The sequence below is a fragment of the Phoenix dactylifera genome, chromosome 1 (assembly GCF_009389715.1).
Source record: "Phoenix dactylifera cultivar Barhee BC4 chromosome 1, palm_55x_up_171113_PBpolish2nd_filt_p, whole genome shotgun sequence".
Classification (NCBI taxonomy): Eukaryota; Viridiplantae; Streptophyta; class Magnoliopsida; order Arecales; family Arecaceae; genus Phoenix; species Phoenix dactylifera.
In genome coordinates, this window is record NC_052392.1 from 34,889,386 (window position 1) to 34,913,262 (window position 23,877).

Genomic DNA, 23,877 nt, shown 5'->3' on the forward strand with positions numbered 1-23,877 from the left:
ATTGCTCTTTGAAGCTTTGATGGTTACCATAACCTAAATGCTGAATGGGAGATGGTTATCATTGCTAGTTTGGTATATTAAGAGAGAAAGCTGCTACATTTCCACTGTAACCACTGCCCTCTGGATGGTGGGTTAGGTTGGTGAAGTCCAATTTGCCTGAATGCAATTGAAACTGGTTAATGCAAAAGATAACCACTCGGGTTGGTTAGACCATATCCTAATTTAAGCAAATGAATAATTCCATAAGGTTATGCCCATATCTACCTAGCTTGAGTCTGTTTAGGCTTGGAGTGTATCAACCTTCTCCTAACCTAGGTCGAGCTCGGGTTAAGGACATGATACCTGCTGCAATGCAAAGCCAGTTTGAATTTTGATGATAGAGTTCCCAAAATGGCTAGCAAAAGGTAATCCATGTAAAGGGTTTCCAGCCAGAACCTAATTTACATGTTGACGATAATAATGTCCGACATAATGTTAACTTCGTTCTGTCTTGAGAAACCTGAACAACATAATCCAGATTGTTTTGGGTAGAAATTTTTTAAGTACAGTAAAATCTTTGGGCTTGATTCTGGGTGCGCAATTTGTCAGTTAAATATTTTTAGACTTTCATCCTCGCAAAACCTGCCTAGGTTTCATTTCTGAATCAAATAATTGCCAGAGTCATCTTTTTAAATAGTTTTATAAAGTACAAATCAAGATATAGCATGAGTACTCTTATACACAGAATCAGGAAAAATATTGCCACCAAAATTTTCTTCATTACCACAAATAAAGTTTAACAAACATAATTATAACCCTTAAGCACAGACCCAATATCCTCAAGCTGAATTACACTAGGTTATTAGGGTACAAATACCAGCCTGAGCCAAAATTTTCAAGACTAAACCTTGCCAAATCCAAGTATAATGCACCCACATCTAACCTGCAGGCTGGACGGAGGGGCCAATCACAGGCTTAGCCCGTCGTACCTCGCATTTCTATTTATTGTTCTACGAGAAGCCTGCTTATTGTAGATGGTAAGCAGCAAGTGTAAAGTAGCACTGTGCTAAATTAATTCCAGTCCCACGTTCAGGCATCCTGAAGGAGCAGTATGGCAGATCAAACAGGCTTGGAGTTCCATATCCACAAGAAGGACAGAATGTAACTGCCATGCTGTGCCTTTTGGTGGTGTGCGTTGCCATACTTTAGCATCAATGCAAACAAGCATGCAGAATTGATGAATTTGCCAGACAAGGATCTGTTTGCCAATCATCTGCATCTATGAAAGAGATTTTACAGCTGCCCTTTTGATGCAGTCGGACGAATTCTAGGCCCTATCATGAAGATATCTAAAGGTCTATAACCTTGTGACAGTTTATCATATAGTTTAAACAAAAAGTCACCTGCATGCCATCAGGTGATAAAGATGCAGACATGTCAGATATAGGTGTTCACGTTCTTTATCTTCTAAGCAAAGATGCTGGCAAAGAACCCTTAAATTTCCTCCTGAAGATATTAAGGAGAGTGCCAACCAGAGGCCAGCTTGTCGTGATGGCAATGTATGCGAGCAACCATATTGATGTTCCAAAACGTCGTGACAGCTGGTTTATGGATCTCTTCATTGGAGCAGTCGCATCGTGGATATTGGAATAACTCTCATTCTCTGCCTTCTCAACTGAAGGGAAAACCTCATGAACAGGATCCGTGCATGCTTCTGTTATTGGTTCTCTTTGGTCAGAAACTGCAGAGTCGTTCTCAGATTTCATGTCATGATTTATCTTATCACCTGGCAAGTCCAGGGTATTGCTGGAACCTGCTCCTTCATTCTTCATTGCAGCAACCATTCCATCTTCCATGATATTTACATATGGGCTCTTATCAATGGACGATTCCAGAGAAGAATGCAAGCCAGGATGTAATGTCTGCATCATACCAAACCCGTAAGTTAGACACTAGAATATCGCAGGAGAAAAGATTAGCATGATTAATATTCTTTTATTATGGTTTAACAATCAAACTCAGCACCTTTTTCTGGCCATGCATGAACGGGCTGCAGTGTAGAACATTAAGAAACTCATGGACAGCTCCCACCCACCTGCAAAGAACAGTGTCATTAAATTTGAAAGCAACCTGAGTAACTGGAATGCAGCAGCTTTTCTCTCTTTTGATGCATCTGCCATCTATTAATATGTTTGAGTAATAACATATTGGTGTGCAGAATACCAATCATCTTACAATTCTTTGAAATCGGCAAAGATCATTCTGTGTACAAGGATATCATGTGTCAGAAAAATGATATGTGAGGATCATATACTCACAAAACTATAAAACTTCAAATTTTCATTATTTGTTATGGAATTCAATATGTATTTTATCAGTTTCATTTATTTCAACTTAATGGAGTTGGAATATATATAGATTTCCAGTTGCAAATCGTGTGGTCCAAGTAGCAACTAAACAAATTGCTGAAGTCAGGTTCTGAAATTTTAATCATCTCAGGATTGGAAGTATATCTCTAACATATCCTTCTCATTAAACAATCAAAAATTTTCCACTCATGCAAAAAGGAAAATAAAAGGAAGTTTTGGGGGAGGAGGGAAAGGGGGTTGCTGAAGTACCATAAGCTATGTGCAGTTAGTCCTTTAAAATATGCAAGATGTCCACCCTGAGCTGTTGTTGCCAAAACAATGTTTTTGTTCGCTCTGCACAAATAAATAATCAATCATTCTATCAGGAACAGGAAATGAAATAAATATAAAAAGATGCCTACTTTTACAAGAGCAATGACTGGATCGTGGTTATACCTGCACTCATCCCAAGGAATTGCCTCCTTTGTACAGACTGGATCATCCAAAGCACTGATGCAAAGCAGTGGCACTGATACATTCCCAACATAATTAGCACTGCTACAGCGGCGATAGTATGTATCCACTGTCTGAATAAATACAATACACTTTAAGTAACTTGTGGGACAGAATCTCAATGGTGAAGTCATTCCAACTTACCTCAAATTTTCCAACAAGGCAAGTGGCATGGTTGTCAAAGTCTCGGACAGAGCGGGACTAACAAAAGCAGAGAGAACAACAAAGAGTTAAATAGCTTTCAAAGAAATAGGCAAAGAATTGAGCAATTTAACCATAGAAGGAACAAGGAAAACTCGAAGAATTGCTCAAGATATTGTTAAATGATGTGATTAATTGAATTGACTCAAAAAACAGGGCAGATTAATGCACAAGGCTCCCATCATTGTAGGGTCTAGGGAGGGTTATATGTATGCAGCCTTTCCCCGGCATGCGGAGAGACTGTTTCAATGTTTTAAACCAGTGACCTCTAGCCACAATGGAACAATCTTACAGTTGCACCAAGGCTGACCTCATTAATTGAAATGATTCATATGAAACAAATTCTCTATATTATGGTTTCATCCACCAAGAATTATGACCTCAACATTGGTTAATGAGAGACACAAATTTTATACATAACTAAACAAATTTGACATAGAACTAAACAAAATCACCATATATACCTGGAAAGTTTTTTCATTAAAAAAAGAAAACACATTAACTTATGATTACCAAGACTCACCTCACTTTTTTTTAAATGACAGGAATCTATTTTACTGCTTTTTTGTTGAAACTTACAAAAAGAATCTTCATCAAAACAGGGGTGCCTCTAACTCACTAAAAAGAATGTGTGCTCGTGAAATCATTGATCCATATTTTTGCATCAGCAATATGCTTCTCAAATGAGTTGCACACGCATGCACATGGACATTTAAAAAAAAGTGAAAAGAAAGATAATTGCCATTAGAGCAATGATGTACTTTGTATCTGTATGTAATCTTGATCAGGAAAACTTCAGAAATTTTTTGATATCAAAGAGGGTCAATCCCCACTGAAGTTAACTGTGTAATTAATATCTGGCAATCATATATGATCTCTCTATTCTAAGAATATTAGTTTCACAGTGAGCTAACCTGTTCCAATTTAATCCCTTCTTCTTTTTCCCTTTTTTTGTTCAAACAGCGTCTTTATGTTTGTATGCTTAAGCTATTCACTATCACTGCTAAATGACATTTTATGATTAAAACCATAATACAAGTTTATACAAGGTTGACTATGTTCACTAAACTACAAACATTTTAACTAACATTGATGCACTTCATTGATAATCAGACTGATAAATGTCTAACAAATGATACCAGGCATATCATTGATAATCAGACAGACAAATATCTAACCAACATACACGGCATACCTTTCGAATGCCTTCCCAGTTTGCAAGACGAGTTAAGATAGGTTGATGTCTGCGACAGAAAGGTAGAATCAGTTACAAATTTATCAATTAGGCTAAAGAAGCACAATGATGAATGCAATTGGAACATACAATCGAGCATAACCCTTAAGACCAGTTGTAAGAGCTCTGTCATAAAACCGTTGCACAAGCTTGCGAGTAATGAACCTGTCACAAACCTACAAAATGGGCATGATTTGCCAATAATTTCCCCCAACAATAATATTAGCACTTAAAATGAGAAACCATAATGCAGTCTAAACTCTAAACAAAAAAATATTTTAAGATTTTATTTGACTGGAGTTGGCATTTAATACAAAATTAGATTTCATCCAAGATTCGCCATACCAGTGCATACCACCCTATAGCAGGCTTACTGTATTGTATTGATACCAAACCGAGACTCAGAAGATAGGGGGGGGTGTACCGAGTCTCGGTACCCCAAATCAAACTCCTATACCGAGCATACTGACACTATATCAACATGGTTTTGATATGGGGTCCAGTACCGGGATTTCAAACCTCGATTTCATCCAATAATAGGTTAACTGGGAAGTCTGAAATGAATGACATGAATGATCAAAAAACTGTCCTTTCTGAAACAACTTGGAGAGCAAACGCAATTAAGAGGTTTTGAGCCTAACAACATCCCTCCACCACTGACATCTAGGTACAGGACCAGCATCAGCAGACAAAAATACTAGAAAAGTTGCAAGTATAAGCAAAAGATGAGGTAAAAGTAATGATAATAATAAAAGATTATGACTATAACCAGCTGGTCCTAACCATGACAGTCTAATTAGAATCAATCAGTATGCAACAATCAAGAAGTTATCAATACATCACCAATTTTAATATCTCACAGACTGAATCTAAGTTATTTATCTAGTGATTATTTCTAATTCGAGATTAAGATTGTTGAGATGTACATGTGAAAACATCATGTAGTTACCCTTTATGAGTAGATCAAATAGCTGGTCATGACAGTCTAAAATATCATATCCATTCCTCTGGATCTGAACTCATTATGATTCACCAAAACATAAATTCTGTATGGCATTACTTTTCCATATAGTTTGTCAAACTCACAAATTCTAATTAAAGTGGACAACGACTTGCAGTTCAGTAAACCTACATCCATATTTCTAAGTACAAGGATGACAATCATCATTATTATGTCGCATCAACCAAATTGGAACCTCACTAGAACATTCTCTCATTTGCTGTTTCCCAGTGAGACCAAATACCCTTGCTTTCTCATTGGGAAGGTTTTAAATTGTGATCTATATTATATAGATATACCATGCCATGACGCAAGAATTAGAGCTCCATGCATGGCAGTTGGCATGGACCAGCACGTACCATGTCAGTACCAGACTGACATGGAGCAAGTTGCATGCCCATGCATGCCAATACATGCCAAGAACTGGCACAACACAAAATAGGCACATAGCACTTAGAACCATGCTGCAATATTATCAGAATGGTACAAGGGTGCATATCATGGAGAACAAAAAAGTGCCATTATCTGTTACATTTTTTATATCATAACTTCATTAAAAACTAGTCTTATTGATAAACACCTTTTAATAAGAAATACTCTCAATTCTTGGATTCATATATCTTGAATCAGGTGAATCCATCAAACAAGCCAATTCAATATTAATGTGATAGGTTTTGATCTTTTCTGTATGCATTTTGCAAGTAAATAAGCTTCTGCCACACCTGAAATAAGAAAGTTAGGTAAGCTAAGCTAACTAACCACCAGATCCCAAGGAGAGCAAATAGATGCAGCACCAGCAATAGGCGTATTTTCCCCATCTTCTCCAAGATATTTGACCTAAAATCGGAGATCCAGAAAAAAAAAATAGAAGTATTAAATCTGACCATTTGTTGAATGTAAGAAGCAACCAAATACAGCATTTTGCCAGTCAACATAAATTAGGGAAACATTACTGAATCAAGTAACAAATGATTCCCAAATGCCAAGACCAAACAACCAACAATCAAAAAGCTTGGGCAAATGTCACAGTGGCCATTGGACCTTGGGTGAACAAACAAATGTCCAAGACAATTCAGATGGTTATATAATTTTCAAGTATAGCAAATGTTAGAAAAAGTAAGTATAGCCAATGAATTGAACTTGTGAAAGTGAATTATTAAGGGTACTTGCCAGTGAGTCATAGGACAGCATGCAATGGTAGTACCTAAAGTCATGCATCAAAGATGCCCTTCAAAAAGATCCAAGGACTGTCGATAATTTACAAACTATTAACATTCCATAAATCTTGAAACACAAACAATCCCAAGAGTCTATGCTTCATGTTAATTTCCTGCTAATAGAAATACATACAATGATAGGGAAAAGGGTGGGGTTTGATTGCAGACCAGAATATTGGCGCCAATACTCGTCCCAACAGCAAAAAGAGGAGCCTTTGGATATTCTCGATGAAGATAGTTAACAACTTCTCGAACATCTTCCGTCCATCCAGCATTATAGAAGCAATCAGACTGTCCAATGTGGTATTAAATGTTAAAAGCGACACAAAAAACAGAAAAGAGATAGTCTCAACAAAAGTAATTTTGTTCAGGTAGATGTTTGTGGTGTTGACTTGTCGTATTCAACATCTTTTCCTGTAAAGAATTCTTGGAAACACTACATGATACAATTAAATGAGTCTAATCCTGTACGGCAAATAGCACTTGCACTGTGGCTTCACATGTTAAAGACAACATAAGCATACCCGTATCTGCAGATACTACTGCCCATAAACACCCCTCGCCCCAAAAAACCAACCAAAAGCAAAAAAGGGAAAAAAGGAGTGTATTACCTGACTTCACGAAATTTAACTACTAATTTGTTGATATGGAGATTAGCAAAAAGATGTCTTCGCCCACATTTTCCATGTTAATAACCAAAGCCAATCACTGAGCATCACTCAAAAGGATGCAGAATTATTGCTATCTTAGATTCTAGTCTTTGGAACAAATGCCAAAATGGAGTTGTTTGCTGATGAATCTAGAGTTCAAATTCATATCAAATACAAATCATAACAAATCTATCATAGTCACTGAAAAACAATAGATGGGATTCTCTTGCACTCACTGAAAAACTTAGTTACCAGAAGTGGGGGGGTGCAGAACAATATTCTGGTTTGGGTGAATGGAGAAGTGGGCCTCTTTTTTAAAAAATATAAGGAAGCAGGCGTGCTTATGAGTTTCCAGGGAGATTCAGAAGCAAGTGCAACACCCTAAGCGGAAGATTCCTACAACTAAGAGCATCCTTCATCTTTGTTTTCTCCTGACATCCTCAAAGGGACCCTTTCTTCAGCTCTTGCTACCAAGGAAAGTCATATATGCATTGGAATTAGGAGTTATTTCTCCCTAATATGCATGCATTAGGAGAAAAAAGGAGTCATCTCTCTAAATTGATCAAAGTCCAAGACTTCTAATTTGTAAAGGTGATGCTCTTCTTGAGAAAATGATTTTAATAATCTCGCCTTTTGATTCATGGACTATGAGTATTAATTTCCATTGCTAAATTTTATATATGCTCGAAAAACAAAACATTTTCCTTCAAAACTTGATTGACTAATCAGTCCTAATCTGCATATTAGTCTACAACATATAAAGATAAGAAATTAGTAGAATGTAATACCACACTAATCTTTATTGCATTAGAATTTTTCTTCATTTACAAAAGGATTAAAAAATACCAAAGACATCTTCAAAACATGTTACAAAACCTTTAAAGAAGGTGAGCTAGTAAGCACTGTCAATGGCCATGATTCATATGGAAAATAGATAGAGCAAATGACATAAGCATCATGTGTTAATTTAGTTGCCTCAGATATAAAAATCAATATTCCTTTGATCAGTAGAAATCTATCATCTCTAGATGCAGAATCAGTTTGTTCTGCTACTCATGATTGTCATGGAACTTGACTCAAGATGCAACTCATACGTCAGTGCAGCAAGTTTGCATTTGCTTGGCATCAATAAATGGCATGTATAGCCATATTATAACATCTTTTTTATAATTGGTAAAGAGAAAAAAGATAAATATAAAAAAATCCGAATTCCAAGGCACTCCTCTACGAGCCACCTATCATCAGAAAAGGTAGGCATCCATGCGATACCACAGAATCACATTCCATCCCAAGTCATCATCATCCTCTTGTACCAGATGCACATCCAAGATCAACTCAAAAGAAGATGACAGTAATGGCCGATTAAAGGGGGAAAAAAGAAGTAGATCTTACTGTCAGGGAGATGCCAGCCAGGCCTCGATGGTTGCTAACAACAACATTCCATCCCTCTTTTGCTATTGCATGGGCAAAATGTTTTACATACTGCAATGCAAATCTATGTTAACATAATAAGCAACTGAAACAACTTTTCAAACAGCTTTTCTAGCACAAAGAAAAAGGTTTCATTCAATATTGCACCTTTGATACACATTCAATTTTGAAATAAATTGACAGGCAGTTCCTGTTTACTGCAGAATCATATACTCATGACTATCATCATCTATGCAAACACGCATGTCTCACAACTTTTATATGTATAGTTGTTCTGTCAAATAATGGATAAAAAGGGCTCTTTCAGAATTGCTATTGAACAAGGAGGCCTTTCATCTTTTGGACTTTTCCACTTTCCATTAATTTGTACAAACCAAATGTAAAGATTGATTCTCTACTATTATATTTTCAAATGGCTGCCTTCACTTTTCAGGATAGATCAAGGAAATCCTGTAAAGATTAAGACAAAGTGCATTGATAAATGCTTGCAAATATTATAGAACTTATGCCTTATGGTAATACAAGATAATCAATTTGATACAGAATAAACAGAGTCTGGATTAGATTAAACATCAACATCATAAAAGGCTCTAAAACATTTTCTGCATTTAGAAAAATAAACAATATAGTCTCATGCTATAAGATTTTTAGGAGTCTTGAACCTCCCCATTATTCAACTGCATTTGTTAAGAAATGGTTTGATAGAATGATTGGTTCTCAAGCAAGTTCTTTGTGACAAACAGAATTTGGTTTCACTTTTGCCCAATAGTAATCTTGCAAGTCTGCACATAATGACTATCCTACTCAATCAAGTTCCTACTTTCTATATCTTATGTTGTAGAGTTCTAGAAGCAACAAACTATTAGCCATTTCAGTCAGCACTTAGGACAAAATAAAATAAGAATCTTACCGCAGAAAGAGAATCGCTAGTCAGTCCAGGGACCACAACTACAATAGGTGTTATATCATCTTTAGGAATGATCCTGGAGGTATCAGTAAAACCTCCTGCAACTGTAAAAACCAACATAGTTAGTAACATATACAAACTTTAACCTTGTAATCTGATGTTTTTAAGAAATTATGTTAGTTTTCCCTTTCTTCTTCCTTTCTGTGCAAAAGTACAAAGAATTCAAACATCAAAGTCTTAAGACTTAAGCAGCACAAATTCATTATATATCAGAAATACCTAAAGTAACTCCAAATTTTTGAGCATGGACTTTGTTGTATGGCTATTAGAAACTCAAGGTAACAAGAAATGAGAGTCAAAGCCGAAGGCATCCTATTCTGCACATCTTGGTGAAGGCCAGCATGACATAATTTGATCAAGAATCATCTTGATCATATTGCTATAGTTATAAACCAGCACTAAGAAATAGAGTGATGGAGAAACTTATTAAGATGGCATGGTCATGTGTGAAGAACCATGAGACACCCTGACAAACATACTCAAGCTCGAGTGGAAGGACCGTAAGAAAAAAGTGGCACTAATTACACCCAATAGAAGTTGTGAGAAAGTACGGGCAAATGGTGTAAAAGAACATAACACTTTGGAGAAATAGATCATCAAGAAAGATTTGCAAATCCAACCCCGAATAGGACTGGGGCTTATTCAGAATGATTGCAGATATCAAAGAGGCCATTAGACTCTATATTTAAGCAGAATGAAACAACACAAAATTGGAATTCAGGATGAACAGATAATATTTTACTTGAAAGTACAAAATTTCATTCAAGACATGTCATGGCCAGAGTGAAGACATGTCATCTAGAATGAAGCTAGAGGAGCAAATGTTGAATCTGCAACAATCCACTATAAGGAACGACACTTCCTTTCATTTAATAACAGAAAACAATCCACCACACCAAAGGTCCAACAGAATCCAGTAAAATGATTAATTATATTTGATTATCTTCCAGTTTAGGAAAAGGCAAAAATGGGGGCAAAGTCAATCTAACCGCTTTGTATGAATAATATTTACAGAACATTCAGTAAGACTGCCACAATCTATAATCCTAGCCAAAGAAAGCAGAGGTAGGAAATATGTTCTCTCTGTCTGTCTGTCTGTCTGTCTATCTGTGAATCTAAGTAAGAGGAAGCCTAGCCAAAACCAATGTAAGGGCAGGATCAAACCCAAGTCACTGGTATCCAGCACCCTATGAATTTACCAACTCAGCCAGCTGGAACCCTACTGGATACAATTATAATAGCTTGAACATTGAAAGTTTAGCAAACACACATTGCATGTTAACTAAAGTAAAGTGGAAAAAAAAGGTATGTAAATACAAAGGTTACCAGTAGAGATAAGATGAACAGGGTTGCTTATATCACTCCTTGATTTATGTAGCCAATAGGCTTGCCTAATCATGGGGAAGTACAGGTTCAATGGTCTAAATAATACCTATTTAATAGCATCATGATTGTAATAAATTAGCCACACAATGTCAACAACATTGAACAGTAAGCATCACCTGATGCTCCTAAAAAATGAGAGCTTTTAGAGCTTACCATCAGAAGGAAACAACCAATCTAAAGCAATAGTTCCACCATCATATACAGAGAATAACTGCCTGAAATGCAATAGAACACATTAATTACAGAAAAACAAGAGTTTTCATAATTTATAACAATGAAGAGCAACCTGTATATAAAACATAAACAACTTGCAATTTAGCACTATTATCATTAATAAGTAAAGAGACACATGGATATAAAAAGATGGTTAGGCTCAAATAATAGAGAGAACAAGGTTAAACTTTCTCTTAAGGCCAATTATATATTACTAACAGCTTGAACTAATTGCTTGGAGAAGCTTAAGTGGTTCCTTCCCAAATTAAAAAAAAAAAAAAAATCTAACTGCAAATCATGGTGGGAAAATCTACCTTTAAGATTTAACTAGCTAATGAATTGGTAATGGAAATAGAATGCAATTAAGATAAGACGCATACAAATTGACAACATAAAACCTAGTGACCATTGTCTTTCATTTTTTGGCCCAGATATTTCATGAAAGTCTGTCCAAGGTTCACTAATGAAATACAGACATGAAGAAACTGATATTGTATATTAGCTTTCTTTTCTGGGCAGTTCTTAAGAAATATTTTTGTGCTGCCTTGATAATTTATATATGTCATCACTTATATTCATAGTTTCTCTTAGTAACATAATGAAGCATACCTAAAAGTACTAAGAAATGCCCCAAGTTAATCAAGACATACAAAAATTAAGTAGGATAAAATAACGGAAATTCTTATTTTAAATAGAAGAGAAGAATACCCACAAAATAGTCTTCATGATTGTTGTGGGTATTATGAAATTTCTCCACCTTATACACCATAATTTAATTGAGCAATGCATGGAAAAGGTGATAATAGTTAGTGCAAGACTGTCTAACACAAATAAAACTAAAAGAAAAATGGAAAAGGGTAAGTAGTGCAACAAATAGAAAAGACATGAAAGCTAACAAATTTCAAGCCTTCCTTAGCAACCCATGCAGTAAAAATACCCTACGAGTTATTGAAAATTTTCAAAACTTTCACGATTCTTTCCTTGGCCAGATGATTTTTCAAGTTATTATTGGATAACTGAACTGATCAAAAATATTTAATTATTCATGAACCATTCAGCTTACTATTGTATGACATTCATAACTAATCAACTAGCAGTAAATGTTTCCCAAAAAAATGACGCCCTTTTTTGTTGATGGTGATGCTGGTGGTACAATTGTTTGTTGCTGTTAATATTCTTACATGCTTCTCTTAATTGTATAAATATACCAGTGTCATCTCTTTCTCTTTCAATTTATAGTCATCCAAATTCTTTTTTGAATTTTTTTGTTATATTTTCTATGTTTTCCCTTAGTACGAATCTTTAAGCCCAGCTGTTGGTCTAACACATATAACTTGTGACCATGTAGCAACTTTTCACCACCTCTCACCATCCAATCAAACTCACCTAAGCCTTTTTCCATCAAATATGGAGAACTTCTCACTATTCCTCATCGTGCAATCATCATCACCCAAGCCCTTTCCCATCAAATATAAGGAACCTTGCACCATTCCCAACATCTAGTCATCATCATCTAAGCCTTTCCCATCAACAATGAGTAATCCTTCACCATCCCCTAGATACAAAGGCGGTTCAAGATGACATTCTTTTTCAGGTCAGTCCTGGTGTACAGATAGTCATCTATATGGACAAAGATCAAACAGTTCTGACACTTGGCTAGTAGCTGAGCCAATGCCAATTTCAACATTCATTACCAGAGACATACAAAGACAGAGTAATACGCATGTATCAGGAAGCAATGCCGCAGTGCAGAAAGAAGGCAAGAAAGCAGAATCTGCAAAGCCGAATAAACCCAAATTTGTTCATAAATATTCACTTATAGTCCGTAGAAAGAAGCATCAGATTCGAACAAAAAGGCCACAAAGAAGACAGAAAGGGACAAAAAGGAGAAACCATCGACGCTTTCCACTTCAAGGAAGTTAGCTTTATATTGAAACCCACGCCAACATAGCAGTCACAGAACCAATAGCAAATAGGTACGAATTAAATCTTGAACAGATACTACCACTGACCTTCTGTAGTTAAAAACCGGAGGATTCCCGAAGAAATTCAGAAACGCAGTCTGGAAATGGGGGCTCGCGAGCCACGGTGTGGCCAAGTACCTGCACAAAAACCCATCAAACCACCATTAACCGCTCCAAAAATAATCCCATCACAAAGAAATCAAGATCAAAGAATCCGATTCCACCTTCCGTGAAGGATCCGACACTTGGAGACGACCCCCTCGTAGATCTTGGACGCCGGGTCGAAAGTAAGGCTCACCGGACCGCCCCTGCACCCACGAATGAGGTCGCCGACGAGGTGACACTCGATGAAGTTGTAGAGGAAAACTACGAGGAGGAGGAGGCCGGCCAAGAGGTAGTGGGACGTCGGCACCATCGCCGCGGCCCGGAGGAGGAGCTCCGCGGCGGAAAGCTCCTCGACGGCGATCGAGCACGCCATGGTTTCCGGCGATGGGGAGCGCTGAATTCCTAGATCGATTAGGATTTGGGGATCGGGGACGAAGCGAGAAGAGAGGAGAGCGGAGTACAAGAGGGAGACGGCGATTTCTTTCAAGCGTTAGCCTCGCCCCGGAGGCTCGTCTTTCTCGTAGTTAATTCTTATTTTATTAGTATTCTTTGTTAGATGACTAAAAAGCGCATGCATTTCACGCGATGGATGGCGTGCACGAAAAAGAAACGCTCAAGCGTTTCGATCCGACGACGTGGCAATATCTGGGCCTCGGAATCATTAGGACATCTTGGGTCCCATCTGGAGTTGCAAATAAAATAGTGCCACGTGGAGATGTTGTCCCAAATGGGGGACTTTTATAGAGAGAGGACGAATACGGTTAGATGCGTTTGGTCTGACGATGGCTGATGAGTTGGCCAACGAATTTGAGGCCGAGGGGGAGGTAAGCTGTGCGGATTCCACGTGTTGGTTTGCACGCTCCACAAAGGGTGGCGTGTTGGGTGTTTGTCCGGGCAAAAAATAATTTAAGACTTTATTTTTTACAAATCTCTCTTCATATCACTTTTATTATATTAAAAAAAAGTAAGAGCGTTTAATCTATTTAATAGTCAAATTAAAAAAATCTAATTTATAAAAAAATAAAATCAGAAAAAGAGATAGAGTCCGACCATCTTCTGAGGTCCAAGAAAAGTCACATTTGATTGAAAAAGAAGAAAAGAAAGGTAATTTTAATACTTTATTTGATTTCAAAGGATAGAATTAAAAAGATTCTTTGATTTCAAAATTATCATAACATTATTTGTGGTATAGATAATACTTTTTGTTACCGATTTGTATATTAAGCTATAAAATTGTACTCTTTTTTTTTGCATAAAGAGAGTATTGGATTAAACACCTAAATAGAGAAGGAAAATTTGTTAGTTGATATATTAGAATGGATTTTTATGATGAAGAGCGTCGTGGAGAGCTACATGCCTCATTCTTTTCACTCTTTCTAACCTTGATATCTTCATCTCTAACCTCGATATCGATGAATCTAAAAGAATTGCCCCATCGCTATGTTACCTTCGCTATTGCCCTCATCGACCCGATGTCTTTGCTCCTTCCTCCACTCCAACAACTCTCTTATTATTTCTTACATCACTTTCACTTGTTGCATGTCTTGCTCCTGACCAGAGGCCAACACATGCAAGTAGACCCACAGCAATCAACAACTAGGTTGGGCCGAACTTATTTTAAACTTGAGAGTATTTTGCTCACTTTACAGCCCTAACCATGAGCCTAGGTTGGAGTTTGCAATGAGACATCAACAGCTTTATGGCTGTAATGGCCCAAACCTCTTCGGCCTAGTGGCCCAACCCAAAGAGGTTAGGCCCACTAATGTTCAATGAGGTTTCTCTCCGATTTTGTCAGACTTCGAGAGTCTGAAATGATCCTTTCACCAGCCGGGTAAGGCCGGAATCTCTTCTATATAGAGTTTTCTCCTTCTCCTCTACTGAATCGATCAAATCCTTCGAAGCGAGCGAGAAAGAATCACCGGTGTTGGATAAATGTTAAATGGGTTGTCTTTGCACAGGAAAAAGAAGGAAATCTTTATTGTACAACTAAAACTAAAATGAATCTTATAAAGTACTTTTGGATAAATGGGAAAGCTCAACCAAAAGGTTGTATTTTGGAAAAATTATATAAACATTCTTTGCTTCATGCTTGTATGACATACATGATTTATTTCACCGCAAAAATAAGCTCCACTTGCTTAAAAGCAAAAAATATTTAGCGTGCAAATATATCTAAAGTTAATTATTATTTTTTTGTCAAAACAGGCGATTCATACAATTCTAGTACGAACACATCCAAAAAGATTAAAAGACAGTACATTCCGGTGCGCTCTAAATAGCTCCCTCTTTCCGACCCATAAGGCACCTCCAGACTCCAGAGTGATTGGCTACATACGAGGCCACCCAGTTTGCAGCCCTATTAGTCTCTTGATATTCGTGTTTAGCTTGGACAACATTAATAGACTTTCATTGGTACCTTTTTTTTACAACAAAATAAATTTGATCTATACCATTCAACTAGAGGGGGTAAAAAACAAAATTTAAGTTCAAAATTGCTTCAGTAGGTTATTAATTTCCATCTTTTTTTTCTATCTGAGGTTGCAAAAATCCTTCCTAAACAAACATCAAGTCATGCCTTCTTCCTAACGTTCTCTTTTTCGAAAAGTCCTTCCTAATGATTTTAATTAGTCAGGAAAATCAAAATGGGAACGAGATAACTACTTCTCCATGAGTAATTAATTACTCGGCATAAGCCCATAAACTAACCAAAAATTCTGTTCACACAAAGTAAAACCAGATTTTCTAATGAAGAAGATGACCGACAGGATATCCATTAAATAAAAGATTACATTCTCGTGCATGCGATCACTGATAGCCATTAAACTTGATATAGAGAGGACTTATGACAAGATACACTGGAATTATAACAAGACTATGCTTTTCCATTTTAACTTCCTTTCAAGGTGGATTTTTGTTGGAACATGGATTGCATAAAAAGACCTGTCCTATGCTGTCCTCTCCTATTCCTTTGTTTTCATCCTCCCTCGTTCTGCATCTAGTCTGCCCACTCTCCCTTTATTTGTTCATTTTTTGGGACAGACATGCTCTCTAGATCTCCTGAGGAAGAAGTGGAAGAGAGAGAAATATATGTATATAATACAAGCTTCAACATTCACAGATCTTAATGTAAGGCCAGACAAAAAGATTGTGAAGATTTTAGAAGATCTTCTAATACGGCGAAATACTTGTGTTCCCCTCTTTTCTGCTAAACATATTGTTTCCACTGGTTTAAAGTGCATTAACCTCCTGCTCAAACTCATGGAAGCTGCATCATTTATCCTGCCTGGAGTGTAACAATCCAAGACCTCACCCAAAAAGATTAGCGGGAAGGTAATTTTTTGGACTCCTAAGTCCTGCATAACTACCTAAGATCTTTTCAACGAATAACCGAACACATGCCTGCACGGGTTCTCGCATACTCTCCCGTTCAAGCTCTGACGTCCTCGTTAAGTTAAGAGTTTAATTCCATTCCAATCTAATCACAAGCACTACGATCAACTCGTGGTCAGCCTCCATAAACCCATGCTGCAGTGTCCCTTAGTCCACATAGGCTATGAGCCGAGTTCGCTTTGATATCCTTAATACGTTTCAGCTAGCCATTTTGGATGAGGTCTTGTGTTGTTACAAATGATATCAAAGTGGACCCGGTCCATAATCTATATGGACTAGGGGACACTGCAACACGGATTCATTGGGGCTTATCACGGGCCAATTGTGATGCTTGTGATTAGATTTAGATGGATTTGAACCTTAATCTGACGAGGACGCTGAGGCTTAAACGGAGGAAGTATGTGAGAACTCATGCGGGCATGTATTTAATCCCATATCGGTTATTCACTAAATAGATCTTGAGTACTTATACAAGATCAAAAAAACTCAAATAATACCTTCTAGCTAATTATTTTAGATTAGGTTCTGGCTTGTTACATGGAGAGTTTAATTTTGTCGTACACATATAACAAACAAAATCAACAGTTCATCTAAACAATAATATGCATTACAGATGCTCAATACCAAATGGTCAACAAACCCAACCCAAACTCAAATTAATGAGATAGCCATATTCTATATAGTGCTTGTACTAAGCACTAGTTTTAATGGTGAGCTTAATTACTCCTGTGAGGATTGCATCATGCCAAGTTGTCCCAGAGCCAGAGAGAGAGAGAGAAGGGTACTTGTGAGAGGAGTCATGTCCTTGTCATGCTAGTTAAGCCTCTAGAAGCTTGTGCCTTCAGGAAGAGCATGCAAGTAGACAGGAAGCGGCCCCACAAGCCGACCGAGGCCCTACCAACTAGCCAAAGTCTTGAACATCACTATTTTAATGTGTCTGAAAGGAAAGCAAACCAATAAAAGCAGAACAATGTATGACCGGCCGGACGTCAATGTCCCCGGAAGATAGCTTTGTTCCAGAAACAAGTGCAAGCGTGGATAGAAAGATGGATCCTTAAGATCTCTTTTGTCAAGCCTCAGCCTATGGCTAGAATCCTAGATCTAGTTAAATATTCTTAAGGTTTCGTGTTCTTATACCCGACTAACTTGGACTTCTGACTGAGGCTTGTTAGAAAGTGAAGACTAGCTACTTAATAGAAGCTTTTTAGTTGCTTTATGGCAAATTCAAACGTTTATCTAGGCTGCTAAACTTAATGCTGGTGCTTCAAATGCAATGACCTGAATGCACCGACAAGTTTGGTTGTGTGTTTAATTCTGGAACATAGATGGACATAGTGAGCCGCGCATTTGCATCGCTGCCATGTGAATCAATGTAGATTTTTTTGAGTTTTGGCAAAGTTGATATAGAAGTGCGAAAATGGCCCGCATTTGTTTGAAAGTTATCTACTTGTGGTGTCAATTTGGAATTCTAGATCCACGCTAACTTCAACATCTAGTTCATATTCGTAGCAATGATGGATGTTCTAAGCATGAATAGTGTTGATGGATCAAACTATGCGGCACATGCATGTCATATGCGCGATAATCTTTAATTACATGTGTTGAGTATAGGTCTCGTTAATCAGCCTACACTCCTGAATTCCTCGACCTCTGCTTTGTTTTAAGTTTTTTGATGGAACATCCCTAACTTTTCTTTGGGAATTGCAGGAACAAGATCATGCGCACTAAGGTGACATAAAGAGAAAAATGTATGCTAATATTAGTTCTATGTGCACTAATCTTGGCTACCCTAATAATATTGATACTATGATGGCGCTATAAGTTGCCAAGTGAACTGCTTGCATAAGATGGAAAGTAGAGCTGTAAGCAAATTGAATCAAGTGAAGCTCTAGGCTGCTAAAGTTAATGCACAGAGATGGTATCACTCCACATAGTTCCAGAACTAATGATGCACATAATGGAAGTTGGTGACTGGACAGGATGTAAGAACTTAACTGGCCGGATACTTTCTATAAAGTATGAGGATATATATATATTGTAATTGCAATACTTGGAAGATACGAATGTTTCTGCAAATGAAAAAACAAAAAAAGATAGGGACAGTTATGCAAAAAAACCACTTGTTTTGGTATACTAGCTAAAGTTTTTTTTTTCAGGCATTTTGCAGAGAACTCACCATTATATATGAAAATACTAAACAGATATGGTAGGTTTCGATCCACCATCATTGTTCTTGGAGCAACTACCTACCTAGGAGCTGATGGAAAAGTGTTAGCTCTACAATATTCTGCAGTTATCTTGGAACCTAAGTTAGTTAATTACCATGCCAAGGCCTAATGATCATATCTATTTAGTATTTTCCTAACTATTTGAGTTAGCATTTCTATCATCTATAGTCATTTGTCCTTAAGTTTTTTCTCTGCTTGTAAGTGCATTGAGTCCCAAAACAACCTATTTAGCCATACTTGACCAGACTCAAGTTAAAACTCATGGGAAACCACATAGGCAGCACCTAACACTCCTTGTAAAGATTGCAAAGTTTCAATCCACTGGATAGGAGTAAGGTCACTACTGAAGTACAGTGTCCAGTGGTCTGTCTTGAAAACAACTCAAAGCCTATCTAAGAAATGAGGAGGAAAGAAGCAGCATATATACTAATCTCAAGCATTGGACAAGTTGGAAGTTAATTTAGTTATTAGGCCTAAGGATAAAACAAAACAAGGACACATGACATGTCATCATAATATGGGCTACCCTCCAAAGAGAAATCAGGATGTTAGACTGCCCCAACAGCCAGTTTAACTTTGGCCAGTGGCCCCATATTAGGTCATTGTCCAACAATTTTTTTGTGCCTACCAAGACTTGACATAATTTTAATGAGTTTATGGTAAGTGGTCCATCAAGGGGAACCAACTTTCCTTACAAAGGTTTGCTAAAAAAACCCTTCCTTTATAAGAAAAGATGGTGAGCTTTTGTTTTGTCCTTGCGTACATGAATCATTAATACACCCTTATGGTGTAAATGTGTCTTTGTTTCCAAGTCATTGAAGCTTATCCTTCCTTTTGCCAAAGCTAGAAAAAAGGAAGCAGGATTTACGGTGAGAAACGATCTTATCATAATTGGCCAACCAGAAATTGATTCACTGTGGATAGAGTACATAAGACTTGATTTCTAACTTTCATTTTTAGTTATTTAGATATGAGCCTCAAATGACCAAGTAATTTGGGTGATCAAAAGCCTCGTTATTTTGAGGGAAGGTTATCCAACACTTTGACAGTTTTTATCATAGAGAGATCGTTAATGAACTTCAAATTTGTTAGGTGAATACTTAAAACTGTTTTAATAATTTGATCTCCATGCATAGAATAACTCATTTGACTTCAAGCACTGGATGAATTCAATCTATACATAGACAATTACTGTACATAGGCATCAAAAAGACGGATTCTTTGCATGGATTTAAATTTTAGGAGCAATTCATATGCGAAGAGCAGAAAATAAGAGGCAAAAGAAACCATGAATGTATATATTATGCTAAGCTTAGAAGGAATCATGGAGGGCTTTATCAAATTATAAAGAAAAAAAATCCATCCCTTAGCCAGGTCATGCCTTCTAAATTCATCAACCCATTTCCCTTCCTCCCAAACTAGACCATGACATCGATGCAAAGATACACGGCACATAATCCTCTCGGATTGAGGCTTGGAAGTATGAACCACGGACTTCGAATAAACTTAATTATGAAAAATAAGAAAATATTTGTATATAATATGAAAAATCGAGTTGCATCAATCAACTTTGTTTTCGAGACCAAACCTATTTTGAACTTGTTTATAGCTTTTACAAGGTAAATAGATTGCTTAATTAAGAGTCATACTTATATATCAATTAACAAATTTTGAATAAATGTTAATCGATCTTGTCATGATTAACTTTAGTGTTTTATGAGATCAAGGACAAGGGAGTCCTCCCAAAATTAGGGGTGAGGAGGAGACTTCAACCTATGTCACCAATATCAACATGTAATAATTTCATCAATTGAGCCATGCATAATGCATCATGATTCATGACCTCCTTAGGATTTAGGGTTTCGGATTTACCGATTTAGGTGACAAACATATACTAGCACAAAAATGAATAATTGTGTGATACAAGATATCAAAAGGGAGGCAGACCGTCCACGTGGCAGTAGGTAGAAAGCAACAAGTGGCATTGGGTGGTCCAATGGCTGGCTCCTCCAAGACCTAACGTCCATTCTAAGTAGAAAGTCTTGCAGCATAATATAACGGTTGTAAAGGAAACGGGGAGGTGGTGGCTTGAGAATTCCTTGTTGTCCCGCCGTCCAAATCCCCGTTTCTCCTCTCAGCCGGCCTTTCCATCTCCCTTTGGCCACCCCACGCGCACTTGATGGCTACTAACCTCCTCTCCTTTTCAATACATTCCCCCAACATTGTTTATCTCTCCTTCCATCTCCTTCGCATTTGTGTATATAAGCCTCCCTCCCCTACCACTTATTCTAATATCCTCTCCAAGTACTAAACAAGTCCCACTTCCACCAATCTCATCTCATTCTCATCTCTCCCTCCCTCTCTCTCTCGAGCACTGTAAGTGTTTTCCACAACTTGTAATCTGATGCATATAATATTTGGGTTGTTGCACTAGGATTGCAGACTTCTCTTCCTATGTTCAACCTATACTGAAGTAGTTTGTAGAGCTGGAGCTAGTGTGCATATGTTTTTCATGGATGCTAAGTTAGATAACCTACTTACAGAGTTTTCTCTTTCTTCTTAATGTTAAGAGATCAACCAAACCTTGCTGAGCGTATGGATTTCCATAACACTTCAGGTGCAGCAGGATTTGTTGCCTTCTCCCCTGTGCAGAGAAATCCTACTGTGCCGGCTGATGTTATTAAGGTCCAAAATATGGACTATGATTCTTCTTTCATCTTTCTTCTCTGATTTTAAATGGCCGAAATCTTTCTTGGAATTGGAATGTATTTTTAGGCTAATGCAGCATATCGACATTGTATATATTCACCATTGTTAGTGCCCCTTAGCTTTTAGGTGCGTGGGGGGGTTGGTGGATGTGAAAGCACCCCAAACCATGGAGTGCACTCAAAGAAACGTAGACATGCTTCAGCCTTAAAGTCAATTGTTTCGTCTACTTTCCGTCGAAGTATTTTATATGGTGTCCAAAAGGATTTTTGAAAGATGCTACCAAAGACTACAAGTAGAAATTTAGTAGAGAGGGGGGGAAAAATGTAAATATCAATTGTTGGGATAATATATCGCCAGTTATATATCTTGATAATGCTTGAAAACACGGTGCAATTGGGTCGTTTTCTCATGAGTGCTTCTAAATTCTTTGTTGATCTCTAAGATCTTCTTGTAGGTCTAAAGGGCTTCAGGGCCCACTTTATGACCTTACTTCCTCTAACTTGCGGATGTTAGCATTTTTTTTTCTTCAGGTGAACTAGCAATGGAGTTGGAGTCTTGTGTCCCGCCAGGCTTCAGATTCCATCCAACAGAGGAAGAACTTGTGGGGTATTATCTTGCAAGGAAGGTTGCTTCACAAAAGATTGATATAGAGGTTATTCGAGACGTCGATCTGTACCGAATGGAGCCATGGGATCTCCAAGGTTGGTGGTAATCTGGAAAAATATATGTATATATATATATATATATATATGTCATGATTCTCCTAATACTCTTTTATGATTGGTATTTCTTGTGCATTTAATAGTTGGATTCAAGTATGGTGACGAAGAACAAGCGGAGTGGTACTTCTTCAGCTATAAAGATAGAAAGTACCCAAGTGGAACACGTACCAATAGAGCCACTGCTGCTGGATTTTGGAAGGCAACTGGTCGAGACAAGCCAGTACTTTCAAAGTCTAGAGTTATAGGGATGAGGAAGACACTAGTGTTCTATAAAGGACGCGCTCCAAATGGGAGAAAAACTGATTGGATCATGCATGAGTATCGTCTTCAATCAACCGAACATGGACCGATTCAGGCAAGTAGTCTTTTTTTTTTTTTTTTCCTGGTATCATGAGCATATAGCCATCTAATATCAACATGGATTTTAAATTCATGTCAGCTTTATTTTTTTGAATTGATTTCTAAAAAATTAAGATTTATGTAACATGTCTCTTGAAAGCTTCTTCAAATTGTTGGCCCAGCATTAATTGTTCGATGATTGTCTCTTTGAATCTTCCATATATTTCACTAAGAAACAAGGCATCATCATGAATGAAGACTATGAATCTATTCCCACAAGTCTCACTGAATTTTGAAAGTCTGAATTGCAGGAAGAAGGATGGGTTGTATGCCGAGCATTTAGAAAACCGAGTCCCAATCAAAGGCAGTGCTTCAACAATTATGATCCTACATACTACAACAACAATATTCTTGATGCACAGTATGGACTAGAATCACTTGTAAATGTTACTAGGCCAACGCGTTTCATGGAATCCTATCCGGGAGGCAATCTCCAAGAACAACCTACTGGGTGTGTGGGGGAATCAAGGAACACTCTCCTCAACCATGTTCTTGAGCTTCCACAGCTAGATAGTCCAAGCTTATCGACAAGTTTATCCACCAAAGAATGCTTTGAGCCGAATGTCGCGAGTGATGAAGAGCATGCGGTCAAGAGAAGCGACTGCGAGGGGCAACTAATCGATTGGAAGTTCTTGGACAAGTTGCTCTCGTCGCAGTTAAATGAAGCAGCTTCTTCAAGTATGCCGGTTGTTCCAGTGAATTATGATGGAGGTGCTCAAAGCCAAGGTGATCATTTCCTTGAGCTGTTTGATAGCTCGTAGTGGGGTGACTCTCTTTATTTCAATGGTTATTGTGCTAATAACATGCGGTGGCAAGGTCAAGAGCCACTTGATTTGTAACTATTATGACATTTCGAGTACTGAGCAAGTAGTGAAGAACTAATCTCAGGTTGTGTGGAACTTTCTTAGGGTGAATCTTCTGTGCATTATTGTAAGCTGTGCTTCTTAAGCCATCGCGTGTTCTTTTTACCTCTTGCATGATATTTGACTCATAAACCGCCATTAGATTACTACTGTCTTCTAAAAGTTAAGTCCTTCATATGAGATTGTGGGAGAATTTTATTTATATAGCAGTAAAGAGAAAGGATTATATCCAATATCCCATTGATCAAATAGAATAAATGGCTAAAAATATTGAACTGATCAAGATTTGATTAATTATTTATACTGTAACACTTGAAAGGTTTATATTGGACCGCTTGTTACTTGCATGTGGGTGATT

General features: G+C 37.4%; 2 protein-coding genes across 2 annotated transcripts; one reads left to right on the forward strand and one right to left on the reverse strand.

The window, feature by feature from the left end:
• Positions 1-736: 736 nt before the first annotated feature.
• On the reverse strand, positions 737-13,737 carry LOC103702664 (phospholipase ABHD3). Its single transcript, XM_008785182.4, has 14 exons — positions 13,328-13,737; positions 13,152-13,241; positions 11,080-11,141; positions 9,484-9,584; positions 8,535-8,624; positions 6,661-6,783; positions 6,035-6,112; positions 4,366-4,451; positions 4,237-4,285; positions 2,985-3,041; positions 2,784-2,914; positions 2,598-2,681; positions 2,005-2,074; positions 737-1,901 (listed from the first exon to the last, which is right to left on the reverse strand). Exons 1-14 carry the CDS (start codon positions 13,579-13,581, stop codon positions 1,440-1,442), a joined length of 1,737 nt encoding a protein of 578 aa, XP_008783404.1. The 5' UTR covers positions 13,582-13,737; the 3' UTR covers positions 737-1,439.
• Positions 13,738-21,038: 7,301 nt separating this feature from the next.
• LOC103702666 (NAC domain-containing protein 30-like) lies at positions 21,039-23,608 on the forward strand. The gene is made up of 4 exons (XM_008785183.4): positions 21,039-21,202; positions 22,066-22,236; positions 22,341-22,612; positions 22,908-23,608. Exons 2-4 carry the CDS (start codon positions 22,077-22,079, stop codon positions 23,415-23,417), a joined length of 942 nt encoding a protein of 313 aa, XP_008783405.1. The 5' UTR covers positions 21,039-21,202; positions 22,066-22,076; the 3' UTR covers positions 23,418-23,608.
• Positions 23,609-23,877: the final 269 nt, after the last annotated feature.

Bases quoted from the DNA above. Each gene is read 5' to 3' on its own strand.
- LOC103702666 (XM_008785183.4), top strand. From the start codon at position 22,077: ATGGAGTTGGAGTCTTGTGTCCCGCCAGGCTTCAGATTCCATCCAACA. The intron at 22,237-22,340 runs GTTGGTGGTAAT...TGCATTTAATAG, and splicing joins GGAGCCATGGGATCTCCAAG to TTGGATTCAAGTATGGTGAC. The intron at 22,613-22,907 runs GCAAGTAGTCTT...TCTGAATTGCAG, and splicing joins CCGAACATGGACCGATTCAG to GAAGAAGGATGGGTTGTATG.
- LOC103702664 (XM_008785182.4), bottom strand. From the start codon at position 13,581: ATGGCGTGCTCGATCGCCGTCGAGGAGCTTTCCGCCGCGGAGCTCCTC. The intron at 9,585-11,079 runs GTAAGCTCTAAA...TGGTTTTTACAG, and splicing joins TTGGTTGTTTCCTTCTGATG to TTGCAGGAGGTTTTACTGAT. The intron at 2,915-2,984 runs GTAAGTTGGAAT...GTATTTATTCAG, and splicing joins GCCTTGTTGGAAAATTTGAG to ACAGTGGATACATACTATCG.